General features: G+C 41.6%; 4 protein-coding genes across 7 annotated transcripts; 1 reads left to right on the forward strand and 3 right to left on the reverse strand.

Annotated features, from left to right (window-relative positions):
- Positions 1 to 1,474: 1,474 nt before the first annotated feature.
- On the reverse strand, positions 1,475 to 5,048 carry si:ch211-227n13.3. 3 transcript variants are annotated; one of them, XM_047589122.1, is made up of 6 exons: positions 4,707 to 5,048; positions 3,833 to 3,895; positions 3,214 to 3,698; positions 2,613 to 2,688; positions 2,412 to 2,501; positions 1,475 to 2,335 (listed from the first exon to the last, which is right to left on the reverse strand). In XM_047589122.1, the coding sequence occupies exons 1-6, from the start codon at positions 4,733 to 4,735 to the stop codon at positions 1,987 to 1,989; spliced, it is 1,092 nt and encodes a 363-aa protein (XP_047445078.1). In that variant the 5' UTR covers positions 4,736 to 5,048; the 3' UTR covers positions 1,475 to 1,986. The 3 variants fall into 3 exon arrangements, with proteins under 3 accessions (XP_047445078.1, XP_047445080.1, XP_047445079.1); XM_047589124.1 differs by having other exon boundaries at positions 4,817 to 5,043; XM_047589123.1 differs by having other exon boundaries at positions 3,214 to 3,895; positions 4,817 to 5,044.
- A 70-nt stretch (positions 5,049 to 5,118) lies between these two features.
- LOC125010469 (UDP-glucuronosyltransferase 1A1-like) lies at positions 5,119 to 8,793 on the forward strand. Its single transcript, XM_047589120.1, has 9 exons — positions 5,119 to 5,876; positions 6,166 to 6,229; positions 6,308 to 6,456; positions 6,753 to 6,880; positions 7,034 to 7,127; positions 7,253 to 7,378; positions 7,451 to 7,538; positions 7,644 to 7,863; positions 7,959 to 8,793. Exons 1-9 carry the CDS (start codon positions 5,343 to 5,345, stop codon positions 8,227 to 8,229), a joined length of 1,674 nt encoding a protein of 557 aa, XP_047445076.1. The 5' UTR covers positions 5,119 to 5,342; the 3' UTR covers positions 8,230 to 8,793.
- A 6-nt stretch (positions 8,794 to 8,799) lies between these two features.
- ndufb3 (NADH:ubiquinone oxidoreductase subunit B3) lies at positions 8,800 to 10,536 on the reverse strand. Its single transcript, XM_047589125.1, has 3 exons — positions 10,406 to 10,536; positions 9,153 to 9,281; positions 8,800 to 9,042 (listed from the first exon to the last, which is right to left on the reverse strand). The coding sequence occupies exons 2-3, from the start codon at positions 9,278 to 9,280 to the stop codon at positions 8,892 to 8,894; spliced, it is 279 nt and encodes a 92-aa protein (XP_047445081.1). The 5' UTR covers position 9,281; positions 10,406 to 10,536; the 3' UTR covers positions 8,800 to 8,891.
- A 525-nt stretch (positions 10,537 to 11,061) lies between these two features.
- On the reverse strand, positions 11,062 to 14,734 carry pecr (peroxisomal trans-2-enoyl-CoA reductase). Of its 2 annotated transcripts, XM_047589168.1 has the most exons (8): positions 13,218 to 14,734; positions 12,673 to 12,806; positions 12,429 to 12,594; positions 12,273 to 12,354; positions 12,085 to 12,181; positions 11,892 to 12,002; positions 11,521 to 11,632; positions 11,062 to 11,412 (listed from the first exon to the last, which is right to left on the reverse strand). In XM_047589168.1, the coding sequence occupies exons 1-8, from the start codon at positions 13,327 to 13,329 to the stop codon at positions 11,330 to 11,332; spliced, it is 897 nt and encodes a 298-aa protein (XP_047445124.1). In that variant the 5' UTR covers positions 13,330 to 14,734; the 3' UTR covers positions 11,062 to 11,329. The 2 variants fall into 2 exon arrangements, with proteins under 2 accessions (XP_047445124.1, XP_047445125.1); XM_047589169.1 differs by lacking the exon at positions 11,062 to 11,412 and having other exon boundaries at positions 11,527 to 11,673.
- Between the last annotated feature and the right edge of the window lie 104 nt (positions 14,735 to 14,838).

A 14,838-nucleotide genomic window follows, 5' to 3' on the forward strand; every position in this document is an offset into this window, starting at 1 on the left:
GGGAGCAAAATAAAGGTTTGTCTCCTTTCAACGCTGATGTGAGCCTCACATGGAGCATGGAGAGTGCCGACGGGGTCGTCACAGACTTCCACTCAGTTTGATTCAGCATTAAAATGGCAAATACGCCAAATAAAATAAAACTATAAACATAAATGAATAATAAGACTTAATGTTAAGTTCAAGTTATCATGTCTCTGGTTTGATTAATGTTGCATTAGTAGGAGGAGGTAATGGGGAAAGTGGAACTGTTTGCTGGTCTTGACTTCTTCTGAGTTTACATGTAAATTTAGTTAAGTTGTGAAATGTTTTAAACGTCAGTTTATGAATAGACTGTCTCCATTTCTCTAATCCAGGACTTTGTCTGCAGACACATTTCCTGCCACGGCCAAATCCCACCCTCTTCCAACATGCTAATCCTCTGAGTAAACACATACTCCAAAACAAACTAACTTAAATAAACAAAACAAAAGAAAAAAAACTGTTAAACTATGAAGGCTGGATACCCGGCTCCTTATCTGTGTCACACTTTCTCTACACTTCCTCAACATTAACCGAACCAGGACAGAAATGACAGAAACCATCATCTCTGTGTCAGCCTCCAAGTTTTGGTGGATGGAAAAAGACAAAGTTGTGCTTTATCCTTATTGTTGGAGCAGCGGTCAGCTCACGTTTTTACATTTCACAGAACAGAAAACCAGTTAAATATGTAGATCAAAATAGAGACTTAATGATGAGTAATGGTAATTACAGGAGCAATGCATTAACACAGCCCTCACTCCGTCATTATGTGCCTTTACCTGACATTCGTACCTACAGATACAATGCTCCAGCTTTTATTACCCATCTTCACAACCACACGGAACCCTACATGTGTTTTGTGCGCGTTTTCTGCTCATTGGTTCTAGGCTACTGAGAACGTCTTCATTATGCTGAACCCAACTGTACTGTATTTTGATTATGAACATAAGTGGCGCCACCATGTGGCCTTTTGAAAATAAGCTCAACACAAAAGTCTACCTGTAAAAAGGGAACAAAATAAGAGCGACAGCTTAACAATGTTTTGTTTTGTCCACAATCTGCCGTCAGCAGACACACGTTCAGTAAACATATTGACCAAATGGATCAAATATCCTGTACAACACTCACTACACATGTGATTTTACCAGAATTACTTCTGTTGGATGTAGTTATCATGTGAGAAAACAACAATATTAACTATGCCACATGGACCCATAAGCCTTTACTCCAACAATTAAACTGAGGCAGATGTGGTGAAACCTTTTAAACTTCACTACTCCTTTATTCCCAGTTATGTTCACCATCACTTAATCATGCTTCAGCGCCAGTATGATCAGCAGACATGTAAGTTTATTTCCACAATCACCGCCTCATTCACTGGTCCCTACATAATTAACTGCTCACTCAGCAGTGAGTCGTGGGAAGTTGTGCAAATGAGACTTCTGCACTTCTGACATATGACACATTAGTGTGTTTTATTGCTTTTGAAGGCATGGCACATGGAATACGTTTTCACACCTAGGTACCAAAATAAAACTACAACGGTAAATGACGGGCACTATGTGACAACCAGGCTGACATTTCTGATGTTGACTGTATCTGGATATATTACAAACGTGCCATCGTTTCCTTGGTGTATTGCATTGTGGGACAAAAAAGGCAAAAAAGATTTTTTTTTTTATCGCACATAGCCACGTGGCTACTTGTTCAAATCTTAAATTGCCCTTTTGAAGGAATGCAGTAAACTAATTAAAGATAAAACACAAACTAATTTATTCACAGTTGACCTGTATGAATTTCAGTATTTAAATAAAACCCATTTTTGAATTCACGAGAAACACAGCGTATGAACACGGACCAGAAACGGTGCTTGTCAATGAAGACCAGCAAAACATCAAAAGTAAAAGCCACAACAGCCACTCAAACCTTGAGTTGTAGCTGTTGGTTTAAAGAAATCGTGTCACTTTTCTAACGTTTTTCTTTGATGATCATACTGCTGTTGCCCCGCAACTGATCAAGCAGGTTTTTGAATCCACGATTCTTCTGTGCTTTCCGCTTGGGTGTGCCCGCTTTTGGTTTAGCCCTTTCCAGGGTTAGTGAGGATGGAATCAACTCAACGCTCTCTTCATTGTCTGTTACACTGATGGCTTCCTGTTCAGGAGAGGAGTGACTAATACTGATGTGTTGGTAGTGATCGTTGCTCTGGAGACGCCGCTGCTTAGCAACGCGAGGACCCTCAGAATCTGCCCTTGCCCTCTTCCTTCTTCGGTTCTTCTTCTCCTTTTTTGTTGGCACGTTGACTCGGCGTCTGAGGTTCCTGACAAAATAGTGCAACACTTGTAAGTCATTTTTTAAGAAAGCGGGCGTACTGGTCAGAAATAAAAATGTATTACCTCTGTAGGAAAGCGTGCGGCCTTGAGCAGGATGAAGACGATGCTTCCACTCCCCCCCATTGCTTCCAAAGCTTCTTGACCAACAATTTCCTGACAAAACAAAGCAGTGCAATTCAGCTTTGACAGCAGGTAAATTCAGAGAACGATGTTCCATCTTAAAAACAGCAGTCCTACACACACTGCGTACACAAGTGATCTTACCCTCTTGAATTGGGTAGCCTTTTGGGTGTCCACTTTTTGATGAGGACCCACTGGTCACATGTCAGGGACTTAGGATCTGAAGAACCAACAGAACCACAGACACTGGTTTGAAAACCCTTTAAAATGGTTAAATGTTTATTTTATGAGTTGATGCACAGGTGAGTAACAGTGCTGTGATCTGAGCGATGTGGAGTTGAATGTGTTTACAGAACGACTTTGATTGGTTGGAGGACTATCTCATTACATGCAAAGGTATTTTTCCTCTGTATCGGAACACGGCACATAATGAAACCTAAATGAATGTTGCTAGACTCACATTCTAATAAGAAATAAATATGAAAGGCTCATTTACAACAAACGTATAAATGATAACATTGTTAAGAATATTACAAGAATTATTTCATCAATCCATTAATCCATTAAGCTGAGGCTGGATCATGTTGGACCATCAACACATTCCAGTTTGATGTTTATTCCAGTAATGAGGTATCCAAAGGTGCACAATCTTATTTGGTCCAAAATTTGCTGTAGCTATGACCCTGCCTCTCCCACACAGACATTTTCATTTTGTGTAACACATACGAGGAAAGAATGCACTCACCATTGTCGAGGAGTTTGTTTTTGGTTGGTGCTTTTATTCTCTTTGCCTTCTGATAGAGTTTCCGACAGGCTGAGCACAGACTCTGAGAAGGCCTCGGCTTCTTGGGGGTGGGACAATACGAGAAGTTGGGGCCAGAAGCTACACTACACTCAGAGATGCGGTCCTCATCCGATTCGTCCAGTCCTGTGTCGGATATCTCTATTGCCTTTCCTTCATTCTCCTCCTCTGCATCGCAGCTGGTGTTGATGATGTCGATGATGTCTCGCACCATCCCCTCATCTTTATCAGCTGCATCACCAGCACCTTTGTCCTTCCTCTGCCCCGTCCTCCGTCTCTGACCTTTCAGTCGACGCTGGACGACTTCTTCATCTGATAGTGAACTTTTCTTGGGGCTTTTCTTAGAGGCCTTTTGCAGTTTGGACAAGCGCCTGGATGAGCGTTTCTGATACATGGGTCTTTTCCACTTCATACAGTACTGTAGTGAGCTGTGGCAGTGAGGGCAACAGTGACTACATGTACTAAAGCAGCATGCTGGCATACCGTCATTACGGAATTGCGACTTTTTTATTTTCCTACTGAACTGGGGTCATGTGCCGAAAACCTATTCTCTTCATCTTACCTGTAATATTCCACTTTAAAGGACAAAGAATGAATGGATGAATCCCAGATGTCTCTTTCATACCTACCAATTGAAGACAACAAATCAGTATGGTAAATAAACAACATGCAGGATTAGAAACAGAATTGCACATACTGATGTTTTATTTGTTTCATTCAGAGTAACACAGTTTATTTTTTTCTCAGCAGATGATACAGGCGTGTGACCTGCACAGATGAGCAATTTGCTCTGTTTTGTAAATCTTAGACTGCTTTGAGTTTTCTGAAGTTATATCACTAAGTTTATTTTGTGTTCTTTATAACGTCGTGAGCATGTTTTATTATTACAGGGAGGTCTCCATTGTGTTGTTATATGTGCCTTCTGTCGTTTATAACTTGTGTAGCATACAAATAAATAAGTAAATAAATAAATACTTCTTCAACAACACACAAACTTTCCATATTTGGCAAGTAAATACAGTGGACAGAGCTAAAGACATGAAAGTAAATATGTATATTTTGTGTAGCGAGGGTAAGGATCATAACAATATAACAGTAGGTTTTGACTACTCAACAAGGCAGCACATCAACTATGGATGGTGATGGAGGACGGTCTGTTCGACCTTTTAGGAACTTGTGTAATCAAACCAACTTGCAATTTATTCGTCGTAAAGTACGCACAATACACAAACTGGCCTCTTAGTGCTCGTTGTAATGCTAGCAATGCAGGGTTTAGCACATTCTACGCCGAAGTGGCCACACACTGCTGATGCTCGGCTAGTTTTAGCATGCCGAATTCACTTAGCTAAACATCACACTTTACACTGAAGGCTTGAAGGCAGCGGCGCCTGGATCACCCCCGAACCAAAGCCGTGTGCTATGAGTTTAAAACTTACTCAGCCTCGGCTCCTTCATACTTAAACATGTCGGTTACAGTTTTCACTCTTAACGAACTGGCTCGTGCGTGATTCGACTGTGCGTTGTTGATGAGCTCGAGGAAACTTACTACAAGAAGCGCGAGATGGGGGGAACTGGGCTATCCTGTCCCACAGCTCAGTGTACGGTTCTTCTTTTTCATCTTCTTTCTTCTTCTCCTTTTCATTTGTCATTTCTTTCTTTCTTTCTTTGTTTTTTATTGGGGGTTGGCAAAGCAGCTTAAAGGCGCATTACCGCCACCACCTGACCAGAGTGTGAAATAGACCAGGGGCCCCCATCACGTCGATCTCGATTCGACTGGTTGATCTCGAAGATAGTCCGGGTATATCGCGTGTATCGGCACACATCTTCAGCCATGCACAACTTCCACAACAATAGCTCTACATTACCGCTCTTTTTTTTTAACACTTTAGTGAGGACTTTGGACTAATTCACAGAAACATGTCAACAACCCGGTCAGGAGAATCTCAGGGGAGTGAATGGTTTGCAGATTCCGTCAGAGGCCGGGGGCGTGTGTTCGTAATCAGTTTTGTTCTTCACTTTGCCCCAGTTTTCTCTGTGCTCAGTGAGCTGCACTTACACAAGAGGAAAGGACGATGAGGAAAGCAGCAGTGTTTGCACTTTTTCTGCTGATCATGGCTATGGAGGGGAATGGCGCTGCAGATAAGATGAAGGAATCTGTGGCAGAAAACGCCAGGCCAAAGGAGAAGGTGAAGACAAAAGAGGCTGAGGCAACCAACACCATTCCTGCAAGTGACAGCGCTTATTCACCTTTTTCAGGGAAACTGCTGGTGATACCCATGGATGGGAGTCACTGGGTGGGTATTAAAGCAATTGCCCAAGAAATGGGTCGACGTGGACACCAGGTCACTGTGGTAATACCTGAGATCAGCATACGGATGGGCCCGGGGAAACACTATGACACTGTGACCTATCCTGTTCCTTATGACAAGGCCTATATTGACTCCGTTATGGCCACACACAAGGAAATCATGCAGAAATCTGCACAGAATTTCATGGATAAGATAAAGAAACGGTTCTCACAGATCCAGAGAATTTCAGGCATAATTCACACCACTGCAGAGAGCCTACTGTTCAATGACACCCTCATCTCACATCTGGCACAGCAGGTAAGGGCCAATAAAAAGTCACAAGGTATCAGTACAATTGCAATGTACCAAATGTACCAAAAATATCAGAACAAAAATTGACAGACAATACTGTGATATTGGAAAAACGTCATATTATAGAGCATTATTATATTGTTAATATTGCTGCATCACTTTACTGGTGTAGAGGGTCATTGTGAAATCTAGGTTTAGCCACTTCCATAGACTTAGTTGGCGATTCACTGAAGATTTGTCAATTAACTTATAACTGAAGTTTGTTATTGTACCCTCTCACATTAATTCTTCACAGGGTTTTGATGCCGTCCTGACAGACCCCATGGTGCCTACAGGCTCTTTAATAGCTCGCAAATTGGGTGAGGTCTCTGACACTTGATCTTCCTGTGTGCGTGCGCTTTACATTTTCTCACCAGTCATTGCACAATCACTTGCAGGCCTCCCGACCATTAATTTGCTGAGGGGTATACCGTGCTCCTTGGACATGAAGGCTGCAGGCTGCCCCTCCCCATCCTCATACGTGCCTCGCTTTTTAACCGGATTCACAGATAAAATGAACTTCAAGGAGAGAGTCATCAATACTTTGGTGAATACATGAAGCCGGACACAGATGAATCATTTACAGTTTCCCTTTCTGTGACTGTTTGTCTGTCACACACACTTGCACTCACCTTGGCATGAAAAACTCATTGTGACTCTGATCAGGGTCATTCAGTTTGACAAATCAGGATCCTTCAAATGTTTGTCTCTCTCATTTACTGTACCTGTAGGTCGCACACATGCATTGCATTACTGCTGCCGTGTTTCAGATTAAAACTGGAATCTCATTGGAATCTTAGATAACTGCAACCAAACACCTGTACCGTTGCTTCTGACATACAGGTGGCTCTACTGGAACCGTTGTTCTGCAGACTGCTGTACTGGCATTTTGATAAAATAGCCTATGAGTTCCTGGGAGAGAAGGTGGGCATAGCTGAAGTGCTGTCAGATTCGGATATCTGGCTGATGAGGTAACATGTGCAAAGGTTATTCATTGATATTTGGGAAAAGAACACACGGTCACGTACAGTGCATTAACAGTTTACCTGATGTTCCTATAGGTGTGGCAACTAAATCACACTGATGGGGGAAAAAAAATCTCATATGATCCTTTGTTTAAACAGGATTGACTTCACACTGGAGTTTCCACGTCCTCTCATGCCTAACTTAGTGCTTGTTGGTGGAATCAACTGTGATGTGAAAAATCCTCTACCTAAGGTAAGGTCTCTGTAGTTTAGACCACAGTTGAGACTCAAAAGTATTCAGCATTTAGATTTTCTTTTACTTCCTTGTAAGAGTAGCGTATGAAAAGGCCCTACCATGTGTATTGTGTCTTTTTGCAGAAGTTGGAGTCCTGGGTGTCAGGAGAGCACGGGTTTATAGTGTTCACTCTGGGCTCTTTGGTGTCAGATATGCCAGAAGAAATCACCTCTGTCTTCTTAGAGGCCTTCAGACAGATTCCACAAAAAGTACAGAAGCATTTATCAATATATGAAAATCTTACACTATAAAAACCAAATAACTAAATGTCTAATTAACAGGTGTTTTGGAGATACACTGGGAAGATTCCTGACGATGTCCCAGAAAATGTGAAGATGATGAAATGGGTGCCGCAGAATGATCTTCTGGGTGAGTGGGCCCACTGCAGCACATCCTGAAATCTCAAACCCATCACTCAGAACTGACAAATTCCCTAAATTGTTCCTAAATCCGACGTCTCTGCATGCATCTTAGCACATCCTGGAGCTCGTGCTTTCATCACTCACGCTGGCTCACATGGTATTTTTGAGGGATTGTGTCACGCTGTTCCCATGTTAATGGTGCCACTTAACGGGGACCAGCCTGACAACGCGGGAAAGATGGCGAGCAGAGGCGCAGGAGTTGTGTTGGATATATTTTCTATAACTACAGAAAGTCTTCTTCAGGGACTGAACAAGGTCATCAATGACAGCAGGTGAGGTGTCAGAGTTTCTCAAAATGTGAATCTACCCTAACTCTTATTTCAGAACCTGCCTTTAACACAGTTTACCTTCCCATCTGTGTGCCCAGTTATAGAGAGAATATGCAGAGACTGTCTGCTCTACATAAAGACCGGCCAATAGGCCCGCTGGACCTCTCAGTGTACTGGACAGAGTTTGTGATGCGACACAAGGGGGCAAAACATCTCTGGGCTGCTGTCCATAATCTCAACTGGTTTCAGTACTACTGCCTGGATATAATAGCATTATTGGGTACTGTATTGCTAGTTTTTGTACTAGTGACAGTTAAATGTATGAAACTATGCTTCTGGAAAGTGAGCAGGAAAAGGAAGCAGGACTAGAAAGATAACATTAGGTAATGTTGCTGAACCTGTAGCCAACAGACCTCATTGTAAAACCCCAAGAACATAAAGTCAGGAACTTAGCTATACTACACATGAAAAGTTTAAGTCTTTCCTAGAATAAAACTGAGGCATCTAAAACTATTGGATCGAGAATATAGAACCATGTACGTCAAGAGTAGATAATATATACATTACACAAAAAATCGGAGCAACACGAAGAAAACAACAAACCGTTTAATTAATTCATTAAAACGGCTAATACACGGGCTCTCCTAAAAGAGGGAAATGCAGGCCAGGCTACCTCAACTAATTAAAAGTAAAGGGATGTTACCTTTTTACTTTTTGCCTAGAGGTAACAGTAACTTTACCTTCAATAGTGTCTTATGCATTTTATTTGTTTCATTTTATTTCTAAACTGAACTGAGCTCTTAGAGTAAGAGAAGGAAAAAGAGCATTTTTGTAATATTGTAATTGTAATATACCATTTTATTGGTTATTGGTTATTGGATTATTGGTAATGGAATGGAAATCAATAAAGACATTCAAAAATAAATAAATAAAGTCATGTGGTGATCAAAAAGACATTTAATAAACAGAAAATACAGAATATCATTAGACTCTATTAGGTTTGATCTGGCCATGCAGGGCAGCGATGGTCATTAGTGGCCTCCTTTCTTTGGAGGGGACAGGGCGTACTCCACTGCCAACGCAACGGTGAAGGCAGCAAAGCCCCATTTAAATCCTTTCAGCAGAACTTCTGAGAAAGTCACAGCACGAGCGAAGCCTCCTGAGTATCTCCATGCCTCATTGCTGCAGACAGAAAATTCAAGGAAAAAGAGAGGAAGGCGGGCAGCAGTGTCAGGAATCGTCTTGGATACAAACAGATGTCCGATATATCTCATGTTGATACAGTTACTGACCGTGCCCATGGGTCCTTGAGGCCCCTGGCTGCCAGCCTCTCCTGTGTGAACTTCAGTGGTGTTCCCTCCGTCTTCCACTGTTGCCAATCAGGCATGGACATCTTGCTGTGGCCGTGGTCACCTCCCATGCTGAACATGTGTACACAGAACAGTGGTTTTCATTTTAAAAACATTCAACTTAGTGATGAACATTATTTTGCCTCTTATACTTTCTGCGTTTTACAAACTGAGATACTGTTTCAGATTATACATATACTGTAAGATTATCATCCTCCAGAAAGACTTTTCAAATCCAGACAAAAAATTGACATGTTTCCCTACCAAAATGAATGACTAAAAATTGACACAATGGTTTTGAGGACTCTTCAGTAGAGGGAAAACTTTTGCTTACCACAGGTGAAGTTGGTGCCTCTCATTGAAAATGTACCCATCATACGGAGGTTTTATATCAAAATGATGGAACAAGAGACCTAAGACATTCAATTCTAGTGCTGTCATCTAATTGTCAAGGTGCGCCCACAAAGGAATTTCTACACAAAGAACTGTTAGTGCCCACTGAAAAAGCACAGAAAAAACACATAAAGGTTGATTCTGAGCCGTTTATTCAGCATCAGTCCTCATGGAAATGGGCCTCCTGTCCTCCATCCTTGTTTTATATTCCACTGTGAGTAACCACTATATACGTAAGTAGCTAATTGTAAAATGTTTTCCTTCTTTGAAATAATTTAGCAAAGAAAAAAGATTAAAATAAAATTTTGTAACCCCACTGTTAGATTTTGATAAATGCCAGTTGTGTGACATGCAATGATTACATGCTATCTTGTTTTGAACAACATTTATGTTCCTGCTCCTGGAAATTCATATAAAAAGTTCGTACTGTAATATTGGGTAAATCTCTCTGGTGTTGTGTTGACGCTAACAACACTCGTGTGATTTAGTTATAAACAACTGATTATCTTAATTCAATCAGCTCCCGCATGGATCAGTACGTAACGTCAATATCTGAAGTAAACAGCCCACTGGAGAATGAATATGTGCAGACTTGACACTTGGAGCAGGAAACACAATGTTTTCTAAGCTAGCATTATATTAGCTAAAGACGCTACCATTGTAGCTAAAACTGGAGAATTTGCTCCGAGGTTCGCTTTAACGCTCGCCTTATCTTGTGGAAAGATAAGATTTTCTGATCACCTGTCGCAGCAATATAACAAAATACGGGAAAATACATGTGAGTTATGTTTAAGAATCTGTACCTGAACGGGTTGTTGTGACCTCTGCTTCTGGGCTGAATATCGCGACAGTTAATGTTGACTTACGGCAACATTACGGCGCAGCGTCATGGACAAAATATCTCAGCGTCGCTTTTCAGGACATGGGACTTGAATATATTCCTGTAAGTGTACGCAAAACTAAAATTATACAGATTCATCTATGAGTTTATTTTTTCTGTTATAGCACGCTTAGTCAATTATGCAAACGTAAGGCATTAGCGGTTTCTTTACTGGTTTAAAAATATTGTTATTAACATCTACTCTAAATATTTGACTGTCAACCTTCTTGAAGAGTATGTTAAAAATAGATTTGACTTCTCATATCCACATTTAGTGACAAAAAATATTTTGTATTTAATAATCCCCTTTTTTCATTTCTTGACAATCATATATGCCATAAACATCTAACTTCTTCTTTTCTGACTGTGAAACAGTTACAGACACACTTACTCACATACAAAACTATTAATGGCAAGACGGTAGGCTACATTGCTCTTTCCCTGAAATAATCTGTATTTGTTTATTTGTACCTACATTTTGAAATGTCTGTCTTTGTCTTCTATACCCATGCAACACAAGTAGGTTAAGTAATAAACAAGATCCTTCATATGAACTGACTCACATAGGAAGGAAACAGAGCAGGATAATTGTGTTTATTTCAACTGTTACAAATCATTATCCAGGATACAGCACACCAATATTGATATTAATTACATAAAATTATGTACACTAGTTTGATTAATAAATCACACCCTCCTATATACACACTTACATCCAGGCCACCAAGGTGTTTTGTTTCTGTGAGAGAGCTTGCTGTGTCTGTGCAGCTCACTGCTGGTGAACATTCTGGTGAACTGCTTTTACGTTTTTTTTTTTTTGTTTTTTTTTTTATCTCTGAGGAATGAGTTACAGTTTGCTTTGTGGGTTGAACAGTTCCTTCAGGGCATCCATGTTCTCTCCATCTGGAGCCTCTGGCCATGCACTGTGGTCTGGAGACAAGCACAAGCAAGACTTTACGACAACGTAAATCATTCTGTACAGTATCTAGCTCATACTGTAAAGACCAAAGTCTAGCTGTGTTAGCAAGGTGTACATACCAGGTATTTCCCACATGGAGTGGTACAAACTTTGCCCTGCGTCGACCCTCAGTGTGGCTCCAGAGATGTAGGAGGCAGCAGGGGAGAGAAGGAAGCACACTGCTGAAGAGATCTGAACCAAGAAATGCAATTACGTCACCAATGTCTGTAAAACTGCAACAAAGCCACAAACACACAACACATCGTATACACATCCTATAGATTCCATGGCTGCTAAAATAGGCATACGTGTGCTTGTACATTTTGATAATTTTAAAATGAATCTGCTCATATTATGTCAAAGACACACTGATGCACTGTAAAGACAATGTCTAAATAGAGCAAAGCTGCAGTTGTTTCATGAGTATCTCTGTGTGTTACTAAGCAGGTACCTCTTCTGGGAGTCCTAGTCGCTTTGCCGGAATAAGTGGAACGGACCGCGCGAAAAGCTGTGGTCCAAGTTCCTTATAGTTTGCCATCGCAGTTTTGGAAAAGATAGTACCCTGAAACCAAACAAATACACAAACATATACTCAGTGCATAACCAAAACCTCTAAAACTCAATAACCTTTGACTGGGACATACAGGTGCAACAGCATTGACTCGCACTCCTGACGCTGCCCACTCAATGGCGAGACTCTTTGTCAAGTTGTCCACTGCTGCCCTCGCTGCTCCTGTGTGACTGTCACAGACACGAGACACGGGGTTGCAACAAAAAGGAAAACAAAGAGCGAAGCTGTAGGTTTTCTGCGTTCATTGGAATAGATTCTTACGCCATGCCTGGGAAGCCTTTCCACATGTCAGCGATGATGTTGATGATCACACCTCCATGCTGCTTCATCCATGCGGAGTAGACTGTGTGGAGAGCACCGGTCACACCGACAGCTTAAAGACCCAGCCTGAACCAGTGTTAGCTGTGTGGGGCTTACCCTCCTTGCAGCAGTGGAAGGTTCCATTCAGGTTGGTGTCCACCACAGCCTTCCAGCCATTGGAGGACATGTTCTCTACAGGGCTGGTGAACTGACCCCCACCGTTGTTCACCAGGTAGTCTATCCGACCGTACTGCTTCAGCACCGATGACACTAGGGCTTTCACCTGCAGGGAAGCAGAACGAGAGCAAGTCAGACGACAGCATCAGCGCGCAGCACATTCAAAGGCTGAAAGTGTTCTTACCTCAGCCTCATTGCGGATGTTACATGGCAGAGGGGTGACACTTGCAGGACTGGCAGGAGGGATTTTTTGTTTCATCTCCTCAGCAGCCGCTTGCAGCTTTTCAGCTTTCCTACTGGAGATCACCACGTTACAGCCTGAAGACAAAACAACCAGCCACTGACACACAATACAATTTTGAGAAAGAAAAGAGAAACAGCTGCTTAGCAGTTAATTAATTCGTTCTTAACGATGTTAAGACCCTGAAAACGGACTGTGATGCATTCAATGACTCTCCATAAATTAGGTATAAAATGATTAAGACTTTTATGCTGAAGCAACATTCACTTCCATTGCCTCACATTTTTAGATTTTGACCGTAGTAACTGAACATTGTAGGTCTATGTTTTAATAATGTTAAAAAAAATCAAGGTCTTTGCTGGACAACTGCACAACTGCAATAAATGTGTCGAAGTTCACTGGCTGCTTGTATCAGTCAGTTGCTGCTCATTCCTGACTGTGTTGTTCAGTAAAACCGCGCCTTGCCACTGTGACATGACTTCACTCACCCAGCTCTAGCAACTCTGCAGAAATAGCTTTACCGATCCCGGTCCCTCCACCCGTCACTATTGCAACTTTATTATTGAACAAGCCAGGTCTGAACACACTTGCAGCCGCCATTCTTCTTTCTTGAGTGTGCTGAGTTTAAACTGACTGAGCTGGAGGTGCAGCGCCCTCTCGTGGATGCTCTTCTGAAGGGGCGTGACCGTGACGCTGTCCTTCTACTTCATGTGGGGTTATTGGTAATTTTGCACCTGCTGGGTGTAATACTGCCCCCCGCAGGACAAAATTAGATACTACGACTGTGCTTCAAATATTCTTATGGATTGATTCTCAATGTGGCCAAGAAGTTAAATAAAAGATAAACCATGTAGATCTGTAGATGTTTTTTTTCTGTGTTATACTTGATACATTTCAGGGGAAAAAAAATTCAGTTTCAGGTCATCCACACTGACATAACAGTGGATGTTGTCAAGCAATTTACAACTGCTGATTTAATCCATAATCCTTCTAGTTCCCAAGTAATTCTCATCTTCTGTAACTGCGTGTCCTCTGGGAGATTGTGTGTGTGTATGGGGGGGAAAATGTTGACTCTGCTGCTGAATCTGCAGTTTCCTTTTCCCCAATATGTCCAGGAACACAGCAAAGTCTTACACCAGTGCCTGCCCCTACTATTTGAGATGAACCCTATCAGGATAAGCTGTTGAAGCTCTTATGAAAGCAGCTGTGACTGTTGTTGCATCACTACCATCTTGAAGAATTGTTTACAGAGCTGTTTTTTTTTTCTCTTCAGTCTCTCAATGAATGTCACCCCACAGAAACGACACTCCTTCATGGCAGCAACCATCCCCTGCAGGATGCAGCCTTACACAGACAAGAATGTAACAACTCAAAAACAAAAAACAAACAAAAAAAAAACACACATATAACTGCACCAAGTGTTGACGTTTGGTGCAATTCATTATTCTCCCCAGGTTCACCAAACCCCAGTTCCAACTGAAGAATAGCTAAGTGTATTTTATGTGTGATTATTACAGCCCCAAAACAACACTGCGGTCACAACAATTTGGTACGGTACTCTTTTGCAAATCCACCAATCATCTCATCTACAACTTTGTCTCTAATCAGAGCACCATAGCTCTGGGGTACTGGGTATGTTTTGGCAAATTTCAGCCAGACTCAGTTGTACTTTTAAATCCACAAAGTACTTTCCATCTTTCTATCTGAACCCACAGCCCAAACAGATGAAGACAGGCATCATTTGTTAGAGGAGCAACCAGATATTTTCAGCCAATGCCTCAAGCTCCTTTAATGTTGTTTAGCATCCTGACAGCCTCCCCGACAGGTTCTCACTTAAACTTCAGACGAACGTCTTGTCCTTGACAACATATTCTCTCCCAACTGTGGATAGCTGTCTTAGCTGTGTTTAGTGGCATTTCTCATGTCTAGGATATTCTATACCAATGTCAGATTTAATGATTAACAGTAATTTTACCTATATACTTAGTATGGTTCTCATGTAATGGCTCTAAATGCGTCAGCTTTTCTAACCTACATGGTTTAACTTTGAGCTCCAAGGAGTATTTTCTGAGAGTCGCTGAGACATCTTCTTGGTTATGGCCCACAAGC

Source organism: Mugil cephalus, chromosome 7 (genome assembly GCF_022458985.1).
Source record: "Mugil cephalus isolate CIBA_MC_2020 chromosome 7, CIBA_Mcephalus_1.1, whole genome shotgun sequence".
Taxonomy (NCBI): Eukaryota; Metazoa; Chordata; class Actinopteri; order Mugiliformes; family Mugilidae; genus Mugil; species Mugil cephalus.